Here is a 24,656-nt window from a genome sequence, read left to right on the forward strand (position 1 = left end):
TGGGAGGGAATGAGTTGGGGTATGGGAGGGAATGAGTTGGGGTATGGGAGGGAATGAGTTGGGGTATGGGAGGGAATGAGTTGGGGTATAGGAGGGAATGAGTTGGGGTATAGGAGGGAATGAGTTGGGGTATAGGAGGGAATGATTTTGTGTTGGGGTATAGGAGGGGAATGAGTTGGGGTATGGAGGGGAATGAGTTGGGGTATGGAGGGGAATGAGTTGGGGTATGGAGGGGAATGAGTTGGGGTATGGAGGGGAATGAGTTGGGGTATGGAGGGGAATGAGTTGGGGTATGGAGGGGAATGAGTTGGGGTATGGAGGGGAATGAGTTGGGGTATGGAGGGGAATGAGTTGGGGTATGGAGGGGAATGAGTTGGGGTATGGAGGGGAATGAGTTGGGGTATGGAGGGGAATGAGTTGGGGTATGGAGGGGAATGAGTTGGGGTATGGAGGGGAATGAGTTGGGGTATGGAGGGGAATGAGTTGGGGTATGGAGGGGAATGAGTTGGGGTATGGAGGGGAATGAGTTGGGGTATGGAGGGGAATGAGTTGGGGTATGGAGGGGAATGAGTTGGGGTATGGAGGGGAATGAGTTGGGGTATGGAGGGGAATGAGTTGGGGTATGGAGGGGAATGAGTTGGGGTATGGAGGGGAATGAGTTGGGGTATGGAGGGGAATGAGTTGGGGTATGGAGGGGAATGAGTTGGGGTATGGAGGGGAATGAGTTGGGGTATGGAGGGGAATGAGTTGGGGTATAGGGGGGAATGAGCTGGGGTATAGGGGGGAATGAGCTGGGGTATAGGGGGGAATGAGCTGGGGTATAGGGGGGAATGAGCTGGGGTATAGGGGGGAATGAGCTGGGGTATAGGGGGGAATGAGCTGGGGTATAGGGGGGAATGAGCTGGGGTATAGGAGGGAATGAGCTGGGGTATAGGAGGGAATGAGTTGGGGTATAGGAGGGAATGAGTTGGGGTATAGGAGGGAATGAGTTGGGGAATAGGAGGGAATGAGTTGGGGTATAGGAGGGAATGAGTTGGGGTATAGGAGGGAATGAGTTGGGGTATAGGAGGGAATGAGTTGGGGTATAGGAGGGAATGAGTTGGGGTATAGGAGGGAATGAGTTGGGGTATAGGAGGGAATGAGTTGGGGTATAGGAGGGAATGAGTTGGGGTATAGGAGGGAATGAGTTGGGGTATAGGAGGGAATGAGTTGGGGAATGGGAGGGAATGAGTTGGGGTATGGGAGGGAATGAGTTGGGGTATGGGAGGGAATGAGTTGGGGTATGGGAGGGAATGAGTTGTGGGTATGGGAGGGAATGAGTTGTGGGTATGGGAGGGAATGAGTTGGGGTATGGGAGGGAATGAGTTGGGGTATGGGAGGAAATGAGCTGGGGTATGGAGGGGAATGAGTTGGTATTGGGGTATGGAGGGGAATGAGTTGGTATTGGGGTATGGGGGGGAATGAGTTGGGGTATGGGGGGGAATGAGTTGGGGTATGGGGGGGAATGAGTTGGGGTATGGGGGGGAATGAGTTGGGGTATGGGGGGGAATGAGTTGGGGTATGGGTGGGAATGAGTTGGGGTATGGGGGGGAATGAGTTGGGGTATAGGAGGGAATGAGTTGGGGTATAGGAGGGAATGAGTTGGGGAATAGGAGGGAATGAGTTGGGGTATAGGAGGGAATGAGTTGGGGTATGGGAGGGAATGAGTTGGGGTATGGGAGGGAATGAGTTGTGGGTATGGGAGGGAATGAGTTGTGGGTATGGGAGGGAATGAGTTGGGGTATGGGAGGGAATGAGTTGGGGTATGGGAGGAAATGAGCTGGGGTATGGAGGGGAATGAGTTGGTATTGGGGTATGGAGGGGAATGAGTTGGTATTGGGGTATGGGGGGGAATGAGTTGGGGTATGGGGGGGAATGAGTTGGGGTATGGGGGGGAATGAGTTGGGGTATGGGGGGGAATGAGTTGGGGTATGGGGGGGAATGAGTTGGGGTATGGGGGGGAATGAGTTGGGGTATGGAGGGGAATGAGTTGGGGTATGGAGGGGAATGAGTTGGGGTATGGAGGGGAATGAGTTGGGGTATGGAGGGGAATGAGTTGGGGTATGGGGGGGAATGAGTTGGGGTATGGGGGGGAATGAGTTGGGGTATGGGGGGGAATGAGTTGGGGTATGGGAGGGAATGAGTTGGGGTATGGGAGGGAATGAGTTGGGGTATGGGAGGGAATGATTTTGTGTTGGGGTATGGAGGGGAATGAGTTGGGGTATGGAGGGGAATGAGTTGGGGTATGGAGGGGAATGAGTTGGGGTATGGAGGGGAATGAGTTGGGGTATGGAGGGGAATGAGTTGGGGTATGGAGGGGAATGAGTTGGGGTATGGAGGGGAATGAATTGGGGTATGGAGGGGAATGAGTTGGGGTATGGAGGGGAATGAGTTGGGGTATGGAGGGGAATGAGTTGGGGTATGGAGGGGAATGAGTTGGGGTATGGAGGGGAATGAGTTGGGGTATGGAGGGGAATGAGTTGGGGTATGGAGGGGAATGAGTTGGGGTATGGAGGGGAATGAGCTGGAGTTGGGGTATAGGGGGGAATGAGCTGGAGTTGGGGTATAGGGGGGAATGAGCTGGAATTGGGGTATGGGGGGCATGAGCTGGAGTTGGGGTATAGGGGGGAAATGAGCTGGAATTGGGGTATGGGGGCATGAGCTGGAGTTGGGGTATAGGGGGGAAATGAGCTGGTATTGGGGGGGGGAATGAGCTGGAATTGGGGTATGGGGGGGAATGAGCTGGAGTTGGGGTATGGGGGGGAATGAGCTGGAGTTGGGGTATGGGGGGGAATGAGCTGGAGTTGGGGTATGGGGGGAATGAGCTGGAATTGGGATATCGGGGGGAATGAGCTGAGGTATTGGGGGGAATGAGCTGGAGTTGGGGTATTGGGGGGAAATGAGCTGGAGTTGGGGTGTAGGGGGGAATGAGCTGGAGTTGGGGTATAAGGGGGGAATGAGCTGGAGTTGGGGTGTCGGGGGGGAATGAGCTGGAGTTGGGGTATGGGGGGCAGTGAGCTGGAGTTGGGGTATGGGGGGGAATGAGCTGGAGTTGGGGTCTGGGGGGGAATGAGCTGGAGTTGGGGTATGGGGGGGAATGAGCTGGAGTTGGGGTATGGGGGGGAATGAGCTGGAGTTGGGGTATGGGGGGGAATGAGCTGGAGTTGGGGTATGGGGGGGAATGAGCTGGAGTTGGGGTATGGGGGGGAATGAGCTGGAGTTGGGGTATGGCGGGGAATGAGCTGGAGTTGGGGTTTAGGGGGGAATGAGCTGGGGTATGGGAGGAAATGAGTTGGGGTATGGGAGGGAATGAGTTGGGGTAGGGGTATGGAGGGGAATGAGTTGGTGTTGGGGTATGGAGGGGAATGAGCTGGAGTTGGGGTGTCGGGGGGGAATGAGCTGGAGTTGGGGTATGGGGGGCAGTGAGCTGGAGTTGGGGTATGGGGGGAATGAGCTGGAGTTGGGGTATGGGGGGGAATGAGCTGGAGTTGGGGTATGGGGGGAATGAGCTGGAGTTGGGGTATGGGGGGGAATGAGCTGGAGTTGGGGTATGGGGGGGAATGAGCTGGAGTTGGGGTATGGGGGGGAATGAGCTGGAGTTGGGGTATGGGGGGGAATGAGCTGGAGTTGGGGTATGGGGGGAATGAGCTGGAGTTGGGGTATGGGGGGGAATGAGCTGGAGTTGGGGTATGGCGGGGAATGAGCTGGAGTTGGGGTTTAGGGGGGAATGAGTTGGGGTATGGGAGGAAATGAGTTGGGGTATGGGAGGGAATGAGTTGGGGTAGGGGTATGGAGGGGAATGAGTTGGGGTAGGGGTATGGAGGGGAATGAGTTGGTGTTGGGGTATGGAGGGGAATGAGTTGGTATTGGGGTATGGGGGGGAATGAGTTGGGGTATGGGGGGGAATGAGTTGGGGTATGGGGGGGAATGAGTTGGGGTATGGGGGGGAATGAGTTGGGGTATGGGGGGGAATGAGTTGGGGTATGGAGGGGAATGAGTTGGGGTATGGAGGGGAATGAGTTGGGGTATGGAGGGGAATGAGTTGGGGTATGGAGGGGAATGAGTTGGGGTATGGAGGGGAATGAGTTGGGGTATGGAGGGGAATGAGTTGGGGTATGGAGGGGAATGAGTTGGGGTATGGAGGGGAATGAGTTGGGGTATGGAGGGGAATGAGTTGGGGTATGGAGGGGAATGAGTTGGGGTATGGAGGGGAATGAGTTGGGGTATGGAGGGGAATGAGTTGGGGTATGGAGGGGAATGAGTTGGGGTATGGAGGGGAATGAGTTGGGGTATGGAGGGGAATGAGTTGGGGTATGGAGGGGAATGAGTTGGGGTATGGAGGGGAATGAGTTGGGGTATGGAGGGGAATGAGTTGGGGCATGGAGGGGAATGAGTTGGGGTATGGAGGGGAATGAGTTGGGGTATGGAGGGGAATGAGTTGGGGTATGGAGGGGAATGAGTTGGGGTATGGAGGGGAATGAGTTGGGGTATGGAGGGGAATGAGTTGGGGTATGGAGGGGAATGAGTTGGGGTATGGAGGGGAATGAGTTGGGGTATGGAGGGGAATGAGTTGGGGTATGGAGGGGAATGAGTTGGGGTATGGAGGGGAATGAGTTGGGGTATGGAGGGGAATGAGTTGGGGTATGGAGGGGAATGAGTTGGGGTATGGAGGGGAATGAGTTGGGGTATGGAGGGGAATGAGTTGGGGTATGGAGGGGAATGAGTTGGGGTATGGAGGGGAATGAGTTGGGGTATGGGAGGGAATGAGTTGGGGTCTAGGAGGGAATGAGTTGGGGTCTAGGAGGGAATGAGTTGGGGTCTAGGAGGGAATGAGTTGGGGTCTAGGAGGGAATGAGTTGGGGTATAGGAGGGAATGATTTTGTGTTGGGGTATAGGAGGGGAATGAGTTGGGGTATGGAGGGGAATGAGTTGGGGTATGGAGGGGAATGAGTTGGGGTATGGAGGGGAATGAGTTGGGGTATGGAGGGGAATGAGTTGGGGTATGGAGGGGAATGAGTTGGGGTATGGAGGGGAATGAGTTGGGGTATGGAGGGGAATGAGTTGGGGTATGGAGGGGAATGAGTTGGGGTATGGAGGGGAATGAGTTGGGGTATGGAGGGGAATGAGTTGGGGTATGGAGGGGAATGAGTTGGGGTATGGAGGGGAATGAGTTGGGGTATGGAGGGGAATGAGCTGGGGTATGGAGGGGAATGAGCTGGGGTATGGAGGGGAATGACCTGGGGTATGGAGGGGAATGAGCTGGGGTATGGAGGGGAATGAGCTGGGGTATGGAGGGGAATGAGCTGGGGTATGGAGGGGAATGAGCTGGGGTATGGAGGGGAATGAGCTGGGGTATGGAGGGGAATGAGCTGGGGTATGGAGGGGAATGAGTTGGGGTATGGGAGGGAATGAGTTGGGGTATGGGAGGGAATGAGTTGGGGTATGGGAGGGAATGAGTTGGGGTATGGGAGGGAATGAGTTGGGGTATGGGAGGGAATGAGTTGGGGTATGGGAGGGAATGAGTTGGGGTATCGGAGGGAATGAGTTGGGGTATAGGAGGGAATGAGTTGGGGTATAGGAGGGAATGAGTTGGGGTATAGGAGGGAATGATTTTGTGTTGGGGTATAGGAGGGGAATGAGTTGGGGTATGGAGGGGAATGAGTTGGGGTATGGAGGGGAATGAGTTGGGGTATGGAGGGGAATGAGTTGGGGTATGGAGGGGAATGAGTTGGGGTATGGAGGGGAATGAGTTGGGGTATGGAGGGGAATGAGTTGGGGTATGGAGGGGAATGAGTTGGGGTATGGAGGGGAATGAGTTGGGGTATGGAGGGGAATGAGTTGGGGTATGGAGGGGAATGAGTTGGGGTATGGAGGGGAATGAGTTGGGGTATGGAGGGGAATGAGTTGGGGTATGGAGGGGAATGAGTTGGGGTATGGAGGGGAATGAGTTGGGGTATGGAGGGGAATGAGTTGGGGTATGGAGGGGAATGAGTTGGGGTATAGGGGGGAATGAGCTGGAGTTGGGGTATAGGGGGGAATGAGCTGGAGTTGGGGTATAGGGGGGAATGAGCTGGAATTGGGGTATAGGGGGGCATGAGCTGGAGTTGGGGTATAGGGGGGAAATGAGCTGGAGTTGGGGTATAGGGGGGAAATGAGCTGGAATTGGGGTATTGGGGGGGGGAATGAGCTGGAATTGGGGTATTGGGGGGGGGAATGAGCTGGAATTGGGGTATGGGGGGAATGAGCTGGAGTTGGGGTATGCGGGGGAATGAGCTGGAGTTGGGGTATGGGGGGGAATGAGCTGGAGTTGGGGTATGGGGGGAATGAGCTGGAATTGGGATATCAGGGGGGAATGAGCTGAGGTATTGGGGGGAATGAGCTGGAGTTGGGGTATTGGGGGGAAATGAGCTGGAGTTGGGGTGTAGGGGGGAATGAGCTGGAGTTGGGGTATAAGGGGGGAATGAGTTGGGGTATGGGGGGAATGAGCTGGAGTTGGGGTGTCGGGGGGGCAGTGAGCTGGAGTTGGGGTATGGGGGGCAGTGAGCTGGAGTTGGGGTATGGGGGGGAATGAGCTGGAGTTGGGGTATGGGGGGGAATGAGCTGGAGTTGGGGTATGGGGGGGAATGAGCTGGAGTTGGGGTATAGGGGGGAATGAGCTGGAGTTGGGGTATGGGGGGGAATGAGCTGGAGTTGGGGTATGGGAGGGAATGAGTTGGGGTATAGGAGGGAATGAGTTGGGGTATAGGGGGGAATGAGCTGGAGTTGGGGTATAGGGGGGAATGAGCTGGAGTTGGGGTATAGGGGGGAATGAGCTGGAGTTGGGGTATAGGGGGGAATGAGCTGGAGTTGGGGTATAGGGGGGGAATGAGCTGGAGTTGGGGTATAGGGGGGGAATGAGCTGGAGTTGGGGTATAGGGGGGAATGAGCTGGAGTTGGGGTGCGGGGGGAATGAGCTGGAGTTGGGGTGCGGGGGGAATGAGCTGGAGTTGGGGTGCGGGGGGAATGAGCTGGAGTTGGGGTGCGGGGGGAATGAGCTGGAGTTGGGGTGCGGGGGGAATGAGCTGGAGTTGGGGTATAGCGGAGGGAAGGAGTTGGAGTTGAGGTGGGGGGGGGAAGGAGTTGGAGTTGGGGTATGGGGGGGAAGGAGTTGGGGTATGGGGGGAATGAGTTGCAGTTGGGGTATGGGGGGGAATGAGTTGCAGTTGGGGTATGGGGGGAATGAGTTGGGGTATGGGGGGAATGAGTTGGGGTATGGGGTGGAATGAGCTGGAGTTGGGGTATGGGGGGGAATGAGCTGGATTTGGGGTATGGGGGGGAATGAGCTGGATTTGGGGTATGGGGGGGAATGAGCTGGAGTTGGGGTATGGGGGGGAATGAGCTGGAGTTGGGATATGGGGGGGAATAAGCTGGGGTATGGGGGGGAATGAGCTGGGGTTTGGGGGGGAATGAGCTGGGGTATGGGGGGAATGAGCTGGGGTATGGGGGGGAATGAGCTGGGGTATGGGGGGGAATGAGTTGGGGTATGGGGGGGAATGAGTTGGGGTATGGGGGGGAATGAGTTGGGGTATGGGGGGGAATGAGTTGGGGTATGGGGGGGAATGAGTTGGGGTATGGGGGGGAATGAGTTGGGGTATGGGGGGGAATGAGTTGGGGTATGGGGGGGAATGAGTTGGGGTATGGGGGGGAATGAGTTGGGGTATGGGGGGGAATGAGTTGGGGTATGGGGGAGAATGAGTTGGGGTATGGGGGGGAATGAGTTGGGGTATGGGGGGGAATGAGTTGGGGTATGGGGGGGAATGAGTTGGGGTATGGGAGGGAATGAGTTGGAGTTGGGGTATGGGGGGAATGAGCTGGAGTTGAGGTGTGGGGGGGAATGAGCTGGAGTTGGGGTGTGGGGGGAAATGAGCTGGAGTTGGGGTGTGGGGGGAAATGAGCTGGAGTTGGGGTGTGGGGGGGAATGAGCTGGAGTTGGGGTGTGGGGCGGAATGAGCTGGAATTGGGGTATGGGGGGCATGAGTTGGAGTTGGGGTATGGGCGGAATGAGCTGGAATTGGGGTATGGGGGCATGAGCTGGAGTTGGGGTATAGGGGGGAAATGAGCTGGTATGGGGGGGGGGAATGAGCTGGTATTGGGGGGGAATGAGCTGGAATTGGGATATGGGGGGGAATGAGCTGGAGTTGGGGTATGGGGGGGATTGAGCTGGAGTTGGGGTATGGGGGGGAATGAGCTGGAGTTGGGGTATGGGGGGAATGAGCTGGAATTGGGATATCAGGGGGGAATGAGCTGAGGTATTGGGGGGAATGAGCTGGAGTTGGGGTGTAGGGGGGAATGAGCTGGAGTTGGGGTATAAGGGGGGAATGAGTTGGGGTATGGGGAAATGAGTTGGGGTGTAGGGGGGGAATGAGCTGGGATATGGGGGGGGAATGAGCTGGAGTTGGGGTATGGGGGGGAATGAGCTGGAGTTGGGGTATGGGGGGGAATGAGCTGGAGTTGGGGTATGGGGGGGAATGAGCTGGAGTTGGGGTATGGGGGGAATGAGCTGGAGTTGGGGTATGGGGGGGAATGAGCTGGAATTGGGGTATGGGGGGGAATGAGCTGGAATTGGGGTATGGGGGGGGAATGAGCTGGAGTTGGGGTATGGGGGGGGAATGAGCTGGAGTTGGGGTATGGGGGGGAATGAACTGGAGTTGGGGTATGGGGGGGAATGAGCTGGAGTTGGGGTGTAGGGGGGAATGAGCTGGAATTGGGGTATGGGGCGGAATGAGCTGGAGTTGGGGTGCGGGGGGAATGAGCTGGAGTTGGGGTGCGGGGGGAATGAGCTGGAGTTGGGGTGCGGGGGGAATGAGCTGGAGTTGGGGTGCGGGGGGAATGAGCTGGAGTTGGGGTATAGCGGAGGGAATGAGTTGGAGTTGAGGTGGGGGGGGGAGTGAGTTGGGGTATGGGGGGAATGAGTTGGGGTATGGGGGGAATGAGCTGGAGTTGGGGTTTAGGGGGGATTGAGTTGGGGTATGGGGGGAATGAGCTGGAGTTGGGGTATAGGGGGAATGAGCTGGAGTTGGGGTATAGGGGAAATGAGCTGGAGTTGGGGTGTAGGGGGGGAATGAGCTGGGTTATGGGGGGAATGAGCTGGAGTTGGGTATAGGAGGAATGAGCTGGGGTATGGGGGGGGAATGAGCTGGGGTTTGGGGGGAATGAGCTGGAGTTGGGGTATGGAGGGAATGAGCTGGAGTTGGGGTATAGGAGGGAATGAGTTGGGGTATAGGGGGGAATGAGCTGGAGTTGGGGTATAGGGGGGAATGAGCTGGAGTTGGGGTATAGGGGGGAATGAGCTGGAGTTGGGGTGCGGGGGGAATGAGCTGGAGTTGGGGTGCGGGGGGAATGAGCTGGAGTTGGGGTGCGGGGGGAATGAGCTGGAGTTGGGGTGCGGGGGGAATGAGCTGGAGTTGGGGTGCGGGGGGAATGAGCTGGAGTTGGGGTGCGGGGGGAATGAGCTGGAGTTGGGGTGCGGGGGGAATGAGCTGGAGTTGGGTGCGGGGGGAATGAGCTGGAGTTGGGGTGCGGGGGGAATGAGCTGGAGTTGGGGTGCGGGGGGAATGAGCTGGAGTTGGGGTGCGGGGGAATGAGCTGGAGTTGGGGTGCGGGGGAATGAGCTGGAGTTGGGGTGCGGGGGGAATGAGCTGGAGTTGGGGTGCGGGGGGAATGAGCTGGAGTTGGGGTGCGGGGGGGAATGAGCTGGAGTTGGGGTATGGGGGGAATGAGCTGGAGTTGGGGTGTAGGGGGGAATGAGCTGGAATTGGGGTATGGGGGGGAATGAGCTGGAGTTGGGGTATGGGGGGGAATGAGCTGGAGTTGGGGTATGGGGGGGAATGAGCTGGAGTTGGGGTATGGGGGGGAATGAGCTGGAGTTGGGGTATGGCGGGGAATGAGCTGGAGTTGGGGTGTAGGGGGGAATGAGCTGGAATTGGGGTATGGGGGGGAATGAGCTGGAGTTGGGGTTTAGGGGGGGAATGAGCTGGAGTTGGGGTTTAGGGGGGATTGGGTTGGGGTATGGAGGGAATGAGCTGGAGTTGGGGTATAGGGGAAATGAGCTGGAGTTGGGTGTCGGGGGGGAATGAGTTGGGGTATAGGGGGAATGAGCTGGAGTTGGGGTGTAGGGGGGGAATGAGCTGGTGTAGGGGGGAATGAGCTGGAGTTGGGGTATAGGGGGAATGAGCTGGAGTTGGGGTGTCGGGGGGGAATGAGCTGGTGTAGGGGGGAATGTGTCGGGGTCTGGGGGGAATGAGCTGGAGTTGGGTTGTTGGGGGGCCTTGAGCTGGTGTTGGGGCACAGTGGGGAACAATGTCCAAGTTTCCGAGTTGAATCCTTTGGGATTGTAGGTGCCGTGCAGAGTGGATACGAAATTGGCTGAGAGTAGAGGGGAACAGTGCTATCAGACCTGCGGGAGGTATCTTTATTGAGACCCCTGTTATACACACTCAGGTATATTAATGAATTGAACTTCAGTATACAGGGGACAATTTCAAAGTTTGCAGATAACGTGAAACTTCCTTTATTCCGTTACAAGTGCTGTAAAAAATTTGCGGTGTTGACAAAGGGAGATTGTGTGTTCTCACTTTGCCCTCCTCCTGCTCCCCATTCTAGATGTGCTCGAGCCCACTGCCTTACCCTGGGGTCAGGTCACAGCATGCTGCGCCAGGAACACTGGGGTTCAGCTCTCAGCCCCCCAGCGATGCTGTGACCTCCAGCAGCTCTCTGAGGACATCTCACTCCCGGGCGTTCAGGTCCCAGCGCACCACCAGTGAGGACATGACCAGCGATGAGGAGAGGATGGTAATCTGTGAGGAGGAAGGGGACGATGATGTGATGGGTGAGTCGGAGGAGAGGGAGGGGAGCGCTGCACGTGGAGAGGGCCCCGAGTGTCTCCGGTAGGGTCCTCCCTGATGAAGATGGGGAAACTGGGCTGTCTGAACCAGCCACTCCCCACTCTCCGCCAGGGCACCACTCGCAGCCCAGGCACTGCACAGTAACAGGAGGAGGCCATTCAGCCCCTCGAGCCTGTTACACAAGGACAGGAGGAGGCCATTCAGCCCCTCTCACCTGTTACTCAGGAATAGGAGATGGCCATTCAGCCCCTCGGTACTGTTAGGCCAAGGCCATTCAGTGAGATAATGGCTGTTCTGTTTACCGGTCTTTTGCTCTGTGTCCTAACCCAGCAAACATCGATCAATCTCTGCCTTGAAAGCTGAGCAGAGGAAACTGCTTCCCTGTATCGACCCTGTCACTGGGGGTGCTGTTATTGACTCCAGCTGGAAGGCAGGGCTCTCTCATCTGATGGTGGTCCTGCTGGACGATGGGCACCAGGGCAAGAAGCAGCCCAGCTGTGATGCCCAAAGCGCTGGCGCTGATGGTCTCAGCTCATCCATACTTGCTACCTGATCGTGGACAGTGCAGCTGGAGCTGGCACCCCAGGGAGGGTCACTGCTCTCTGGAGTGGGGGACAAGGAGAAAGCTGAGGGAAGAGTGTAAGGCCACCTGAGGGGTTGGGAGGGGAGGGCCCAGAGGAGAGGGTCGAGGGTCTCCAACCACTCTTTGGCTCTCTTTGTTGCTGTTCTGAATTAATGATTTCACCCTACTGTGTTTAGCAGATGATCCCTACAGCACTGGTGACATAGACCTAAAGTGCAAGGAGCGGGTGACAGACAGTGACAGTGATGGGATGTCTGGCGATGAGAGCGAAAATAAGGTACGCACCCTCCCGTCTGCTGTTGCCCGTCTAGACTGGCTGTCCCTCTGCTGTTGCTGTCAAGCTCAGTATTTATCGCCCATCGTTCGATGGCCTGACCGAGGGGCTCCCTGGACCCGTTTCAGAAGACTGTTAAGAGTCAGCCACATTGATGTGGAACTGGAGTGACACATATACACAGACTGGATAAGGGCAGCAGCTTTCCTCCCCTGAAGGGCTGGGTTTCTTTCACGACAGTCTATCAGCCTCGTGCTCTCGTGTACTGCTGCTCGCTTTTTTATTTCCAGACTTATTGCACTGCGCTCAACTTCTCAAATGGCGCGTTCCCTGGATTATTCTTCTTGAAAGTGGAAAGCTGATCCCCCCTCCTTTCCCCCCCCCCCCCCCCCCCCCCCAGAATCTATGCCCATCTTTCCCACAACTCCACGTTTAAACCTCCCCTACCCAGAGAGGGCTGACAAAGTGGAACTCACTACCACGTGGAGTGGCTGAGGCAAAAAGCATAGGTGCATTTGAGAGGAAGCTAGGTAAACACACGAGAGAGAAAGGAGTAGAGTGAGATGAAGTCATGTGGGAGGATGCTCGTGTGGAGCATGAAGACCGGCATAGAGCTGAATGGTCTATTTCTGTGTTGTAACTTGGATGTCATTATCCAATCTGGCTTCTGCCCCTGCCACAGTACTGCAACAACCCTTGTCAAAGTTACAAATGACATCCAATGTGACTGTGACCGTGGTAAACGATCCCTCCTCCTCCTCCTTGACCTGCCTCTGTGTGTAGCCTTTGACACAGTTGACCATACCATCCTGCTCCCAATGTCTTTCCTCCGTCGTCCAGCTTGGTGGGACTGCACTCGCCTCATTCCGTTTTTTTTTTTAATCGATCTAATCTTAGCTGGAGCAATGGCTTCTCTTCCCATTCCAGTACTGGATGAGCAGCAATTTCCTCCAATTTAGTAGTGGGAAGACTGAAGCCATTGTCTTTGCTCCCCATCACAAACTCCAGTCCCTAGCAACCAACTCGAATCGCCTCCCTGCTCACTGTCCGGCTCTGCAGCTTGGTGCTGCATTTGATCCTGAGCTGAGCTTCCAACCCCAATCCTCTCCATCACAAAGATCCTCTACTTCCACCTCCACAATATCACCCGTCCCCTCTCCTGCCTCAGCTCATCTGCTGGAAACCTCATCCCCATGTCTTTGGCTGCCTCAAGGCTCGACTATTCTAGTGCTGTCCTGACCGGCCTCTCATCTTCCACCTTCTGTAGACTTGAGCTCATCCGGAACTCTTGCATCCCCGATCCTAACTAGCACCAAATCCCATTCACCTGTCACCCCTGTGCTTGCTGGCCTACATTGGCTCCCGGGTCTGGCTGCAGCTTGATACTAAAATTAAGCCACACTGCATCTCCTCCAGCCCTACAACCTCACAAGGTCGCCATGTTCCTCCAGCTCTGATCTCTTGCATAGCCCCGAGTTCCATCGCTCCTCTGTTGGCGAAGGCAACCCTCCCCAATTCCAATACCACACCCATAGGGGCATTTTCATTTGATGGGAGATAGAATCAGAGAATAGTACAGGCCAGAAGGAAACCATTCAGCCCACTGAGCCTGCACCAGGTCTTTCAAAGGACAATCCAGTTAGCCCCGCTCCCCTAAAGTAAAAGCAAAATACTGCGGATACTGGAAATCTGAAATAAAAACAGAAAGTGCTGGAAATACTCAGCAGGTCTGGCAGCATCTGTGGAGAAGGAAGCAGAGTTAACGTTTCAGGTCAATGACCTTTCATCAGAACTGGCAAATGTGAGAAATGTAATAGGTTTTAAGCAAGTGAAAAGGGAATGGGGCGGGAGGAGGAGGAGGAGATTAAAAGGGAAGGCGTCTGATAGGACAGAGGGCAGGAGAGATTAACTGACAAGGAGGTTATGGGGCAAAGGCAAAGAGAGTGTGCTAATGGTGTGGTGAGAGTGTTCATGACAGAATAATGAACAGCTCTGTCCAAAAGCGCAGACCTGGAAAAAAAAACAAGTTTAAAGCAGGCACATGATAAAAGAATGATCAAACAAAAAAATAAATAAAAAAGGGCCAGTCACGCTCTGAAATGATTGAACTTAGTCTCGAGTCCGGAAAGATGTAGAGTGCCTAATCGGAAAATGAGGTGCTGATCCTCGAGTTTGTGTTGATGCTCACTGGAACACTGCAGCAGGCCAGGGACAGAAATGTGGACACGGGAGCAGGGGTGGTGAATTGAAATGGCAAGCAACCGGAAGCTCGGGGTCATGCTTGCGGACCGAGCGGAGGGAGGCACAGACCTGAAACGTTGACTCTGCTTCTCCCTCCACAGATGCTGCCGGATCTGCTGAGTGTTTCCAGCACTTCCTGTTTTTATTTAGTCCCACTCATTCCCATCATCCCTCCAATGTTTTCTCCTTCAGATATTCCCTTTTGAAGGCTGTTGTTTCCACCACCACATCAGGCATTGCATTTCAAATCACATGCCTTGATAAAGGGCCCATTCATGTCCCAAAGCACACTCCAACCAATGCAGTGCCTTTTATAAAAAAAAAATAGCCACTGTTGCAATATAAGTAAATGTGCCATCAATTAGCACACAGCAAGATCCCACAAACTGTATAACCAGATGAACTGTTTCGGTAGAATAAAAGCAAAAGATGCTGGAAATGTTCAGGCCAGGCAGTGCCTGTGGAAAGGGAAACAGATGTAAGGTTTCTGGTCAATGACCTGTCGTCAGGACTGGGGACACTGCTGTTCTTCCAGTAGTGGTCGTGGGATGGTTTTACTGCTGTACTACCTGAGATTGGCAGACCAGCAAGGATCGAGAGTCTCGCCACCCTACGTGGAGGCATTGATCCTGAAGGGCGAGCACAGAGTGACGAAGGGTTAACCATTTATTTTCCTGTTCTGTTTCTCTCTCCCCGCCCGCCCACTGAAGATGTTCCCTCAGGTGATCCAGTCATCGCAGTCCGGGAGCTACACACCGTGTCGGACGTCAATCGAAGTTTCCCAGGAGCGAGCACTGCCCATCCGGACGGAGACTGTGAGCTGCGGCGAGGGTGGGGGAGGGGCTCAGGGCACGGACAGCCAGCTGGCGCGAGGGTATGGGCCCTTCCAGACCACGACCCATGGCACCTTCAGAGCGGACGTGGAGCACAAAGCCAGGCCCGAGCAGCAGCAGACAGCGCCGGCGGCCAGACGGGGAGACGTGCGCTTCACCGTGGCGGAGCCCAGCCTGCCCTACGACAGGAAGCGGAAGAAGACAGAGGGGGCGGAGGTCGCGGGGGCGGGAGGTCGTCCGTACGCCGGCCAATCGGTCATCGCGCCCCTCGGCCTGCCCCCGGGCCACCTGTCGCTAGGCGAGGCCGGGGCAGAGCGAGCGCCCGTCTCTGCAGCCACCGGTGCCCGCTGCCCCAAGGCTTCCGGCGGCACCGTCCTGGTCAGTCCGCCGCCGGCATCCGGGCCCGGGGGCTTCACCCGCGCTGCCTCCACCTCCGTCACCAATGTGCTGCGGCCCGTCAGCAGCACCCCCCTGCCCGCTGCCCAACGGACCCACCCTGCCACCAGCCTGGGCCAGACCGAGTTCACCGGGCAAATGCTGCCCTCCCTGTCGAGCAGCAGTGGGCGGGTGGCGTGCTCCCCTCTGGGCATTGGAGTGCTATATGCCCCAGGCCACACGGAGAAGAAGCCCTCCCCTCACCTGGTGAACTTTTGCCCCTTAGCCAAGTCCAGCCCGGGGACGGCACTGATGACCAACCTGGTGATGAGCTCACCCAGCTGTCAGCAGGCCGGGGGACCCCCCTCTTCCTGCCCCCCTGCCCCTGGCCAGGTGCTGCCCCAGCAGCCCTCCCTCCAGTTCATCACCCAGACCCCAGCGGGCAGCCAGAACGGCACGTTGCCCCTGGGCATTATCCAACCCCAGCAGCTGAAGCCGGGCGCCATCACCCAGCTCCAGTATATCCTACCCACCCTCCCGCAGCAGCTCCAGCTCTCGCCCGCCGGCAAGCCCCCGCCCCCCGTTGGCAGCACCAGCATCCACTTCACCCTGCCGCCCCCCAACGGCAAGGTCATCGCCACGGCTGCAACCCAGCAGGGCATTCCCATCATCCAGTCCACACCAGTGGTGAATCCCGGCGTCATGCAGAAAGGTAAGGAGGACTTTCGGGGGTGGGATGTGGTGGTGGTGGTGGTGGGGAGAGGGGTCAATGAAGGAAAGAGAAGAGGCAGGGGGAGGCGATGGAGGGGTGTTGGCAGGGAAGTGAGGGTCTTGGAAGATGGCGTATAAGGGCGATGTAGCGACACAGACAGACAGGCCATTTTGTTTGCGTGGGGCTGCCTGTGCGTTTGCGTAGGGGTGCGTGCCTGCGTTTGCGTGGGGCTGCCTGTGCGTGCGTTTGCGTGGGGCTGCCTGTGCGTGCGTTTGCGTGGGGCTGCCTGTGCGTTTGCGTGGGGGTGTTTGCGTAGGGCTGCCTGTGCGTTTGCGTAGGGGCTGCCTGTGCGTTTGCGTAGGGGCTGCCTGTGCGTTTGCGTAGGGGCTGCCTGTGCGTTTGCGTAGGGGTGCGTGCCTGCGTTTGCGTAGGGGTGCGTGCCTGCGTTTGCGTAGGGGTGCGTGCCTGTGCGTTTGCGTGGGGCTGCCTGTGCGTTTGCGTGGGGCTGCCTGTGCGTTTGCGTAGGGGTGCTTGCGTGCGTTTGCGTGGGGCTGCCTGTGCGTTTGCGTGGGGCTGCCTGTGCGTTTGCGTGGGGCTGCCTGTGCGTTTGCGTGGGGCTGCCTGTGCGTTTGCGTGGGGCTGCCTGTGCGTTTGCGTAGGGGTGCGTGCGTGCGTTTGCGTGGGGCTGCCTGTGCGTTTGCGTAGGGGTGTGTGCGTGCGTTTGCGTGGGGGTGCCTGCGCGTTTGCGTGGGGGTGCCTGCGCGTTTGCATAGGGGTGTTTGCGTGGGGCTGCCTGCGCGTTTGCGTGGGGCTGCCTGCGCGTTTGCGTAGGGGCTTGCCTGCGCGTTTGCGTAGGGGCTTGCCTGCGCGTTTGCGTAGGGGCTGCCTGCGCGTTTGCGTGGGGGTGTTTGCGTGGGGCTGCCTGTGCGTGCGTTTGCGTGGGGCTGCCTGTGCGTGCGTTTGCGTGGGGCTGCCTGTGCGTGCGTTTGCGTGGGGCTGCCTGTGCGTTTGCGTTGGGGGTGTTTGCGTAGGGCTGCCTGTGCGTTTGCGTAGGGGCTGCCTGTGCGTTTGCGTAGGGGCTGCCTGTGCGTTTGCGTAGGGGCTGCCTGTGCGTTTGCGTGGGGCTGCCTGCGCGTTTGCGTAGGGGCTGCCTGCGCGTTTGCGTAGGGGCTGCCTGCGCGTTTGCGTAGGGGCTGCCTGCGCGTTTGCGTAGGGGCTGCCTGCGCTTGCGTTTGCGTAGGGGCTGCCTGCGCTTGCGTTTGCGTAGGGGCTGCCTGCGCTTGCGTTTGCGTGGGGCTGCCTGCGCTTGCGTTTGCGTGGGGCTGCCTGCGCGTGCGTTTGCGTGGGGCTGCCTGCGCGTGCGTTTGCGTGGGGCTGCCTGCGCGTGCGTTTGCGTGGGGCTGCCTGCGCGTGCGTTTGCGTGGGGCTGCCTGCGCGTGCGTTTGCGTAGGGGCTGCCTGCGCGTTTGCGTAGGGGCTGCCTGCGCGTTTGCGTAGGGGCTGCCTGCGCGTTTGCGTAGGGGCTGCCTGCGCGTTTGCGTAGGGGCTGCCTGCGCGTTTGCGTAGGGTCTGCCTGCGATGGGGCTGCCTGTGCATTTGCGTAGGGGTGCGTGCCTGCGTTTGCGATGGGGCTGCCTGTGCGTTTGCGTAGGGGTGCGTGCCTGCGTTTGCGTGGGGCTGCCTGTGCGTGCGTTTGCGTGGGGCTGCCTGTGCGTGCGTTTGCGTGGGGCTGCCTGTGCGTGCGTTTGCGTGGGGCTGCCTGTGCGTGCGTTTGCGTGGGGCTGCCTGTGCGTGCGTTTGCGTGGGGCTGCCTGTGCGTTTGCGTGGGGGTGTTTGCGTAGGGCTGCCTGTGCGTTTGCGTAGGGGCTGCCTGTGCGTTTGCGTAGGGGCTGCCTGTGCGTTTGCGTAGGGGCTGCCTGCGCGTTTGCGTAGGGGCTGCCTGCGCGTTTGCGTAGGGGCTGCCTGCGCGTTTGCGTTGGGGCTGCCTGCGCGTTTGCGTTGGGGCTGCCTGCGCGTTTGCGTTGGGGCTGCCTGCGCGTTTGCGTAGGGGCTGCCTGCGCGTTTGCGTAGGGGTGTTTGCGTGGGGCTGCCTGTGCGTTTGCATAGGGGTGCGTGCCTGTGCGTTTGCGTAGGGGTGCGTGCCTGTGCGTTTGCGTAGGGGTGCGTGCCTGTGCGTTTGCGTAGGGGTGCGTGCCTGTGCGTTTGCGTGGGGCTGCCTGTGCGTGCGTTTGCGTGGGGCTGCCTGTGCGTGCGTTTGCGTGGGGCTGCCTGTGCGTGCGTTTGCGTGGGGCTGCCTGTGCGTTTGCGTGGGGGTGTTTGCGTAGGGGTGCGTGCCTGTGCGTTTGTGTAGGGGTGCGTGCCTGTGCGTTTGTGTAGGGGTGCGTGCCTGTGCGTTTGTGTAGGGGTGCGTGCCTGTGCGTTTGTGTAGGGGTGTGTGCCTGTGCGTTTGCGTAGGGGCTGCCTGTGCGTTTGCGTAGGGGCTGCCTGTGCGTTTGCGTAGGGGCTGCCTGTGCGTTTGCGTAGGGGCTGCCTGTGCGTTTGCGTAGGGGCTGCCTGTGCGTTTGCGTAGGGGCTGCCTGTGCGTTTGCGTAGGGGCTGCCTGTGCGTTTGCGTAGGGGCTGCCTGTGCGTTTGCGTAGGGGCTGCCTGTGCGTTTGCGTAGGGGCTGCCTGTGCGTTTGCGTAGGGGCTGCCTGTGCGTTTGCGTAGGGGCTGCCTGTGCGTTTGCGTAGGGGCTGCCTGTGCGTTTGCGTAGGGGCTGCCTGTGCGTTTGCGTAGGGGCTGCCTGTGCGTTTGCGTAGGGGCTGCCTGTGCGTTTGCGTAGGGGCTGCCTGTGCGTTTGCGTAGGGGCTGCCTGTGCGTTTGCGTAGGGGCTGCCTGTGCGTTTGCGTAGGGGTGTTTGCGTGGGGCTGCCTGCGCGTTTGCGTAGGGGCTGCCTGCGCGTTTGCGTAGGGGTGTTTGCGTGGGGCTGCCTGCGCGTTTGCGTAGGGGCTGCCTGCGCGTTTGCGTAGGGGCTGCCTGCGCTTGCGTTTGCGTGGGGCTGCCTGCGCTTGCGTTTGCGTGGGGCTGCCTGCGCGTGCGTTTGCGTGGGGCTGCCTGCGCGTGCGTTTGCGTGGGGCTGCCTGCGCGTGCGTTTGCGTGGGGCTGCCTGCGCGTGCGTTTGCGTGGGGCTGCCTGCGCGTGCGTTTGCGTGGGGCTGCCTGCGCGTTTGCGTAGGGGCTGCCTGCGCGTTTGCGTAGGGGCTGCCTGCGCGTTTGCGTAGGGGCTGCCTGCGCGTTTGCGTAGGGGCTGCCTGCGCGTTTGCGTAGGGGCTGCCTGCGATGGGGCTGCCTGTGCGTTTGCGTAGGGGTGCGTGCCTGCGTTTGCGATGGGGCTGCCTGTGCGTTTGCGTAGGGGTGCGTGCCTGCGTTTGCGTGGGGCTGCCTGTGCGTGCGTTTGCGTGGGGCTGCCTGTGCGTGCGTTTGCGTGGGGCTGCCTGTGCGTGCGTTTGCGTGGGGCTGCCTGTGCGTTTGCGTGGGGGTGTTTGCGTAGGGCTGCCTGTGCGTTTGCGTAGGGCTGCCTGTGCGTTTGCGTAGGGGCTGCCTGTGCGTTTGCGTAGGGGCTGCCTGTGCGTTTGCGTTGGGGCTGCCTGCGCGTTTGCGTTGGGGCTGCCTGCGCGTTTGCGTTGGGGCTGCCTGCGCGTTTGCGTTGGGGCTGCCTGCGCGTTTGCGTTGGGGCTGCCTGCGCGTTTGCGTTGGGGCTGCCTGCGCGTTTGCGTAGGGGCTGCCTGCGCGTTTGCGTAGGGGTGTTTGCGTGGGGCTGCCTGTGCATTTGCGATGGGGCTGCCTGTGCGTTTGCGTAGGGGTGCGTGCCTGTGCGTTTGCGTAGGGGTGCGTGCCTGTGCGTTTGCGTAGGGGTGCGTGCCTGTGCGTTTGCGTGGGGCTGCCTGTGCGTGCGTTTGCGTGGGGCTGCCTGTGCGTGCGTTTGCGTGGGGCTGCCTGTGCGTGCGTTTGCGTGGGGCTGCCTGTGCGTGCGTTTGCGTGGGGCTGCCTGTGCGTTTGCGTGGGGGTGTTTGCGTAGGGGTGCGTGCCTGTGCGTTTGCGTAGGGGTGCGTGCCTGTGCGTTTGCGTAGGGGTGCGTGCCTGTGCGTTTGCGTAGGGGCTGCCTGTGCGTTTGCGTAGGGGCTGCCTGTGCGTTTGCGTAGGGGCTGCCTGTGCGTTTGCGTAGGGGCTGCCTGTGCGTTTGCGTAGGGGCTGCCTGTGCGTTTGCGTAGGGGCTGCCTGTGCGTTTGCGTAGGGGCTGCCTGTGCGTTTGCGTAGGGGCTGCCTGTGCGTTTGCGTAGGGGCTGCCTGTGCGTTTGCGTAGGGGCTGCCTGTGCGTTTGCGTAGGGGCTGCCTGTGCGTTTGCGTAGGGGCTGCCTGTGCGTTTGCGTAGGGGCTGCCTGTGCGTTTGCGTAGGGGCTGCCTGTGCGTTTGCGTAGGGGCTGCCTGTGCGTTTGCGTAGGGGCTGCCTGTGCGTTTGCGTAGGGGCTGCCTGTGCGTTTGCGTAGGGGCTGCCTGTGCGTTTGCGTAGGGGCTGCCTGTGCGTTTGCGTAGGGGCTGCCTGTGCGTTTGCGTAGGGGCTGCCTGTGCGTTTGCGTAGGGGCTGCCTGTGCGTTTGCGTAGGGGCTGCCTGTGCGTTTGCGTAGGGGCTGCCTGTGCGTTTGCGTAGGGGCTGCCTGTGCGTTTGCGTAGGGGCTGCCTGTGCGTTTGCGTAGGGGCTGCCTGTGCGTTTGCGTAGGGGCTGCCTGTGCGTTTGCGTAGGGGCTGCCTGTGCGTTTGCGTAGGGGCTGCCTGTGCGTTTGCGTAGGGGCTGCCTGTGCGTTTGCGTGGGGCTGCCTGTGCGTTTGCGTAGGGGTGTTTGCGTGGGGCTGCCTGCGCGTTTGCGTAGGGGCTGCCTGCGCGTTTGCGTAGGGGCTGCCTGCGCGTTTGCGTAGGGGCTGCCTGCGCGTTTGCGTAGGGGCTGCCTGCGCGTTTGCGTAGGGGCTGCCTGCGCGTTTGCGTAGGGGCTGCCTGCGCGTTTGCGTAGGGGCTGCCTGCGCGTTTGCGTAGGGGCTGCCTGCGCGTTTGCGTAGGGGCTGCCTGCGCGTTTGCGTAGGGGCTGCCTGCGCGTTTGCGTAGGGGCTGCCTGCGCGTTTGCGTAGGGGCTGCCTGCGCGTTTGCGTAGGGGCTGCCTGCGCGTTTGCGTAGGGGCTGCCTGCGCGTTTGCGTGGGGCTGCCTGCGCGTTTGCGTGGGGGCGTTTGCGTAGGGGCTGCCTGCGCGTTTGCGTGGGGGTGTTTGCGTGGGGCTGCCTGCGCGTTTGCGATGGGGCTGCCTGCGCGTTTGCGATGGGGCTGCCTGCGCGTTTGCGATGGGGCTGCCTGCGCGTTTGCGTGGGGCTGCCTGCGCGTTTGCGTGGGGCTGCCTGCGCGTTTACGTAGGGGTGCGTGCCTGCGTTTGCGTAGGGGTGCGTGCCTGCGTTTGCGTAGGGGTGCGTGCCTGCGTTTGCGTAGGGGTGCGTGCCTGCGTTTGCGATGGGGCTGCCTGTGCATTTGCGTAGGGGTGCGTGCCTGTGCGTTTGTGTGGGGCTGCCTGTGCGTTTGTGTGGGGCTGCCTGCGTGCGTTTGCATGTGTTGGGTGTGCGTGTAGGTGTTTAGTGATGCGGTGATAACCTACCCCCTCTTTCCTGGCCAGAGGGGCTTTATGGCTGTTACGTGACCATCAGGTTGGCATCAAAGCCTGATCCAATCTGACATCTGCGCGCCAGCTTCTAGTGGGCAACATGGCTAATTTCGACCCCCTCCCCCATCTCCTGCTTCCTATCGCAGGAGTGCATTGAAGATAACTTTAACACCTCACCAATCACCCATGTCCCCTTTATGAACTCAGCATGGGAACAGGCGGAGACTGAGTTGGGGAAGTGAGAGGCTTGATGTTTAACTGGGGTCAGGGTGGCTCTGTGTGAGACTTTGGTGCTCACATTTCCTGCTCTCTCTCCCTTTCATTGAAACAGAATTCTTTCAGTGCTTGACAGGGTAGATGCTGAGAGACTGGTTCACCCTGGCTGGAGAGTCTAGAGCCCGGAGTCACAGGCTCAGGAAAAAGTGTCAGTCATTGCGGACTGAGATGAGGAGAAACTTCTTCACTCGGCAGATTGTGCATCTGTGGAATTCTCTTCCCCATCGAGCTGCGGAGGCTCAGTCAATGAATATCTTCAAGACTGGGAGATCCGTGGACTTTTGGATGTTAAGGGAATCGGGGGATATGGGGATAGGTTGGGGAAATGGAGTTGAGGTAGAAGATCAGCCTTGATCATATTGAATGGCAGAGCAGGCTTGAGGGGCCGAGTGGCCTACTCCAGCTTCTACTTCTGATGCCCTTATGTGTTCTCTCTCTCTCTAGTTCAGTCCATGTCTCCGGTGCCCGCACTCTCGCCCATCAACGCCGCGCAGATGGTCCAGCCCGCGGGCCTGCACCCTGCGGCCAGCCAGGTGCAAGGGAAGATGCTGGTGGCTGTGCCAACGCCGCAGGTGACCATGGGCATTGCTGCCACAGCCGCCAGCCAGATGCACATGGCGACGCCTTCGATGCCACTGCCGGTGCAGAACGGAGCCCAACAGGCCAGCAAGGTGAGTGGCACCCCACAGAACCTTCTGGAAGAGTGATTCTCCCCCGCCTCTCCACCCCCCCCCCCCCCAAACACATATCCTGACTGGCACCGAGTCCCGTTCACTCATCGCCCCCCACCATGCTACCTGACCTACATTAACTCCCAGTCTGGTAACCCTTCCCTTGTTTTCAAATCCCCTCATAACACACCCCTCCCGATCTCTCTTTACTCCTCCAGCCCGACAACCCTCCGAGAACTCTGCGCTCCTCCAACTCTGGCCTCTTGTCCATCCCCATTCCCGCTGCCCCAACATTGGCACCGGACCTTCAGCTGCTTGGGATCTAAACTCTGGAATTCCCTCCCTTAATCTCTCCGCCTCTCTACCACTCTCTCTCTCTCTCTCTGTCTGTCTCTCCTCCTTCAAGACACTGTTTAAAACCTACCTCTTTGGGCAAGCTTTAGATTAGCTGTCCAGGTATGTCCTTATGGGGCTCAGTATCACCGAATCAGTCTGATTAACACTCCTGTAATGTGCCATCTGATGCTTTACTATGTTTAAAGGTGCCATAGAAATTCCAGTAACTTGTCCTGGGTGAGTTAGGGGTTTGGAGACCTTGGAGGTGGGAGGGCAGGGCCATTCACAGTTGGGTTTGAGTCGAGGATTAAGAGTGGAGAACATGAACGGATTGAGACATTGAGATTGCGCTGTGTTTCACTTCTGCCCTCTCGGTTCCTTCGCAGATTATACAGATTGCTCCGATCCCTGTGATGCAGCAACAGGTCAGCTCGCAGACTGCAGTCCAGCAGCCGGCCAGCCCAGCTCTCCACACCAGCTTCCCAACCATGGCCACAGCCGTGATGGCCACCTCCAGCCACCCACAGAAGATGCTGCTGCCCACGGCAAACAGGTAACGTGCTGAGCAGTAACCAGCCCTCTCCCATCCCACAGGGAAAAACCTCTCAGCTCTTATTCAGGGGGTGACACTCACATCGGCATCAGCAGGTGATGGGTCCGGGTCCCCTTCCAGAGACTGGAGCCCCAACATCCAGGCCGACACTTCCAGGGTCAGTACTGAGGGAGTGCTGCACTGTCGGAGGGTCAGTACTGAGGGAGTGCTGCACTGTCGGAGGGTCAGTACCGAGGGAGTGCTGCACTGTCAGAGGGTCAGTACTTTGGGAGTGCTGCACTGTCGGAGGGTCAGTACTGAGGGAGTGCTGCACTGTCGGAGGGTCAGTACTGAGGGAGTGCTGCACTGTCGGAGGGTCAGTACTGAGGGAGTGCTGCACTGTCGGAGGGTCAGTACTGAGGGAGTGCTGCACTGTCGGAGGGTCAGTACTGAGGGAGTGCTGCACTGTCGGAGGGTCAGTACTGAGGGAGTGCTGCACTGTCGGAGGGTCAGTACTGAGGGAGTGCTGCACTGTCGGAGGGTCAGTACTGAGGGAGTGCTGCACTGTCGGAGGGTCAGTACTGAGGGAGTGCTGCACTGTTGGAGGGTCAGTACTGAGGGAGTGCTGCACTGTCGGAGGGTCAGTGCCGAGGGAGTGCTGCACTGTCGGAGGGTCAGTGCCGAGGGAGTGCTGCACTGTCGGAGGGTCAGTGCCGAGGGAGTGCTGCACTGTCGGAGGGTCAGTGCCGAGGGAGTGCTGCACTGTCGGAGGGTCAGTGCCGAGGGAGTGCTGCACTGTCGGAGGGTCAGTGCCGAGGGAGTGCTGCACTGTCGGAGGGTCAGTGCCGAGGGAGTGCTGCACTGTCGGAGGGTCAGTGCCGAGGGAGTGCTGCACTGTCGGAGGGTCAGTGCCGAGGGAGTGCTGCACTGTCGGAGGGTCAGTGCCGAGGGAGTGCTGCACTGTCGGAGGGTCAGTGCCGAGGGAGTGCTGCACTGTCGGAGGGTCAGTGCCGAGGGAGTGCTGCACTGTCGGAGGGTCGGTGCCGAGGGAGTGCTGCACTGTCGGAGGGTCAGTGCCGAGGGAGTGCTGCACTGTCGGAGGGTCAGTGCCGAGGGAGTGCTGCACTGTCGGAGGGTCAGTGCCGAGGGAGTGCTGCACTGTCGGAGGGTCAGTGCCGAGGGAGTGCTGCACTGTCGGAGGGTCAGTGCCGAGGGAGTGCTGCAC

The 24,656-nt window shown here is 59.0% G+C and overlaps 1 protein-coding gene across 1 annotated transcript in view; it reads left to right on the top strand.

Moving 5' to 3' along the window:
* LOC137363717 (protein capicua homolog) overlaps positions 1-24,656 on the top strand; it is a gene marked incomplete at both ends in the record, with an annotated part of 70,940 nt that overhangs the window by 32,818 nt on the left and 13,466 nt on the right. Inside the window, 5 exons of the mRNA XM_068027321.1 lie at positions 10,681-10,906; positions 11,682-11,782; positions 14,731-15,940; positions 22,337-22,563; positions 23,286-23,452. Of these exons, the coding sequence (XP_067883422.1) occupies positions 10,681-10,906; positions 11,682-11,782; positions 14,731-15,940; positions 22,337-22,563; positions 23,286-23,452 (1,931 nt within the window). The remainder of the gene's footprint in view (positions 1-10,680; positions 10,907-11,681; positions 11,783-14,730; positions 15,941-22,336; positions 22,564-23,285; positions 23,453-24,656) is intronic.

This window comes from Heterodontus francisci, unplaced genomic scaffold (genome assembly GCF_036365525.1).
Source record: "Heterodontus francisci isolate sHetFra1 unplaced genomic scaffold, sHetFra1.hap1 HAP1_SCAFFOLD_1333, whole genome shotgun sequence".
NCBI classification, from domain to species: domain Eukaryota; kingdom Metazoa; phylum Chordata; class Chondrichthyes; order Heterodontiformes; family Heterodontidae; genus Heterodontus; species Heterodontus francisci.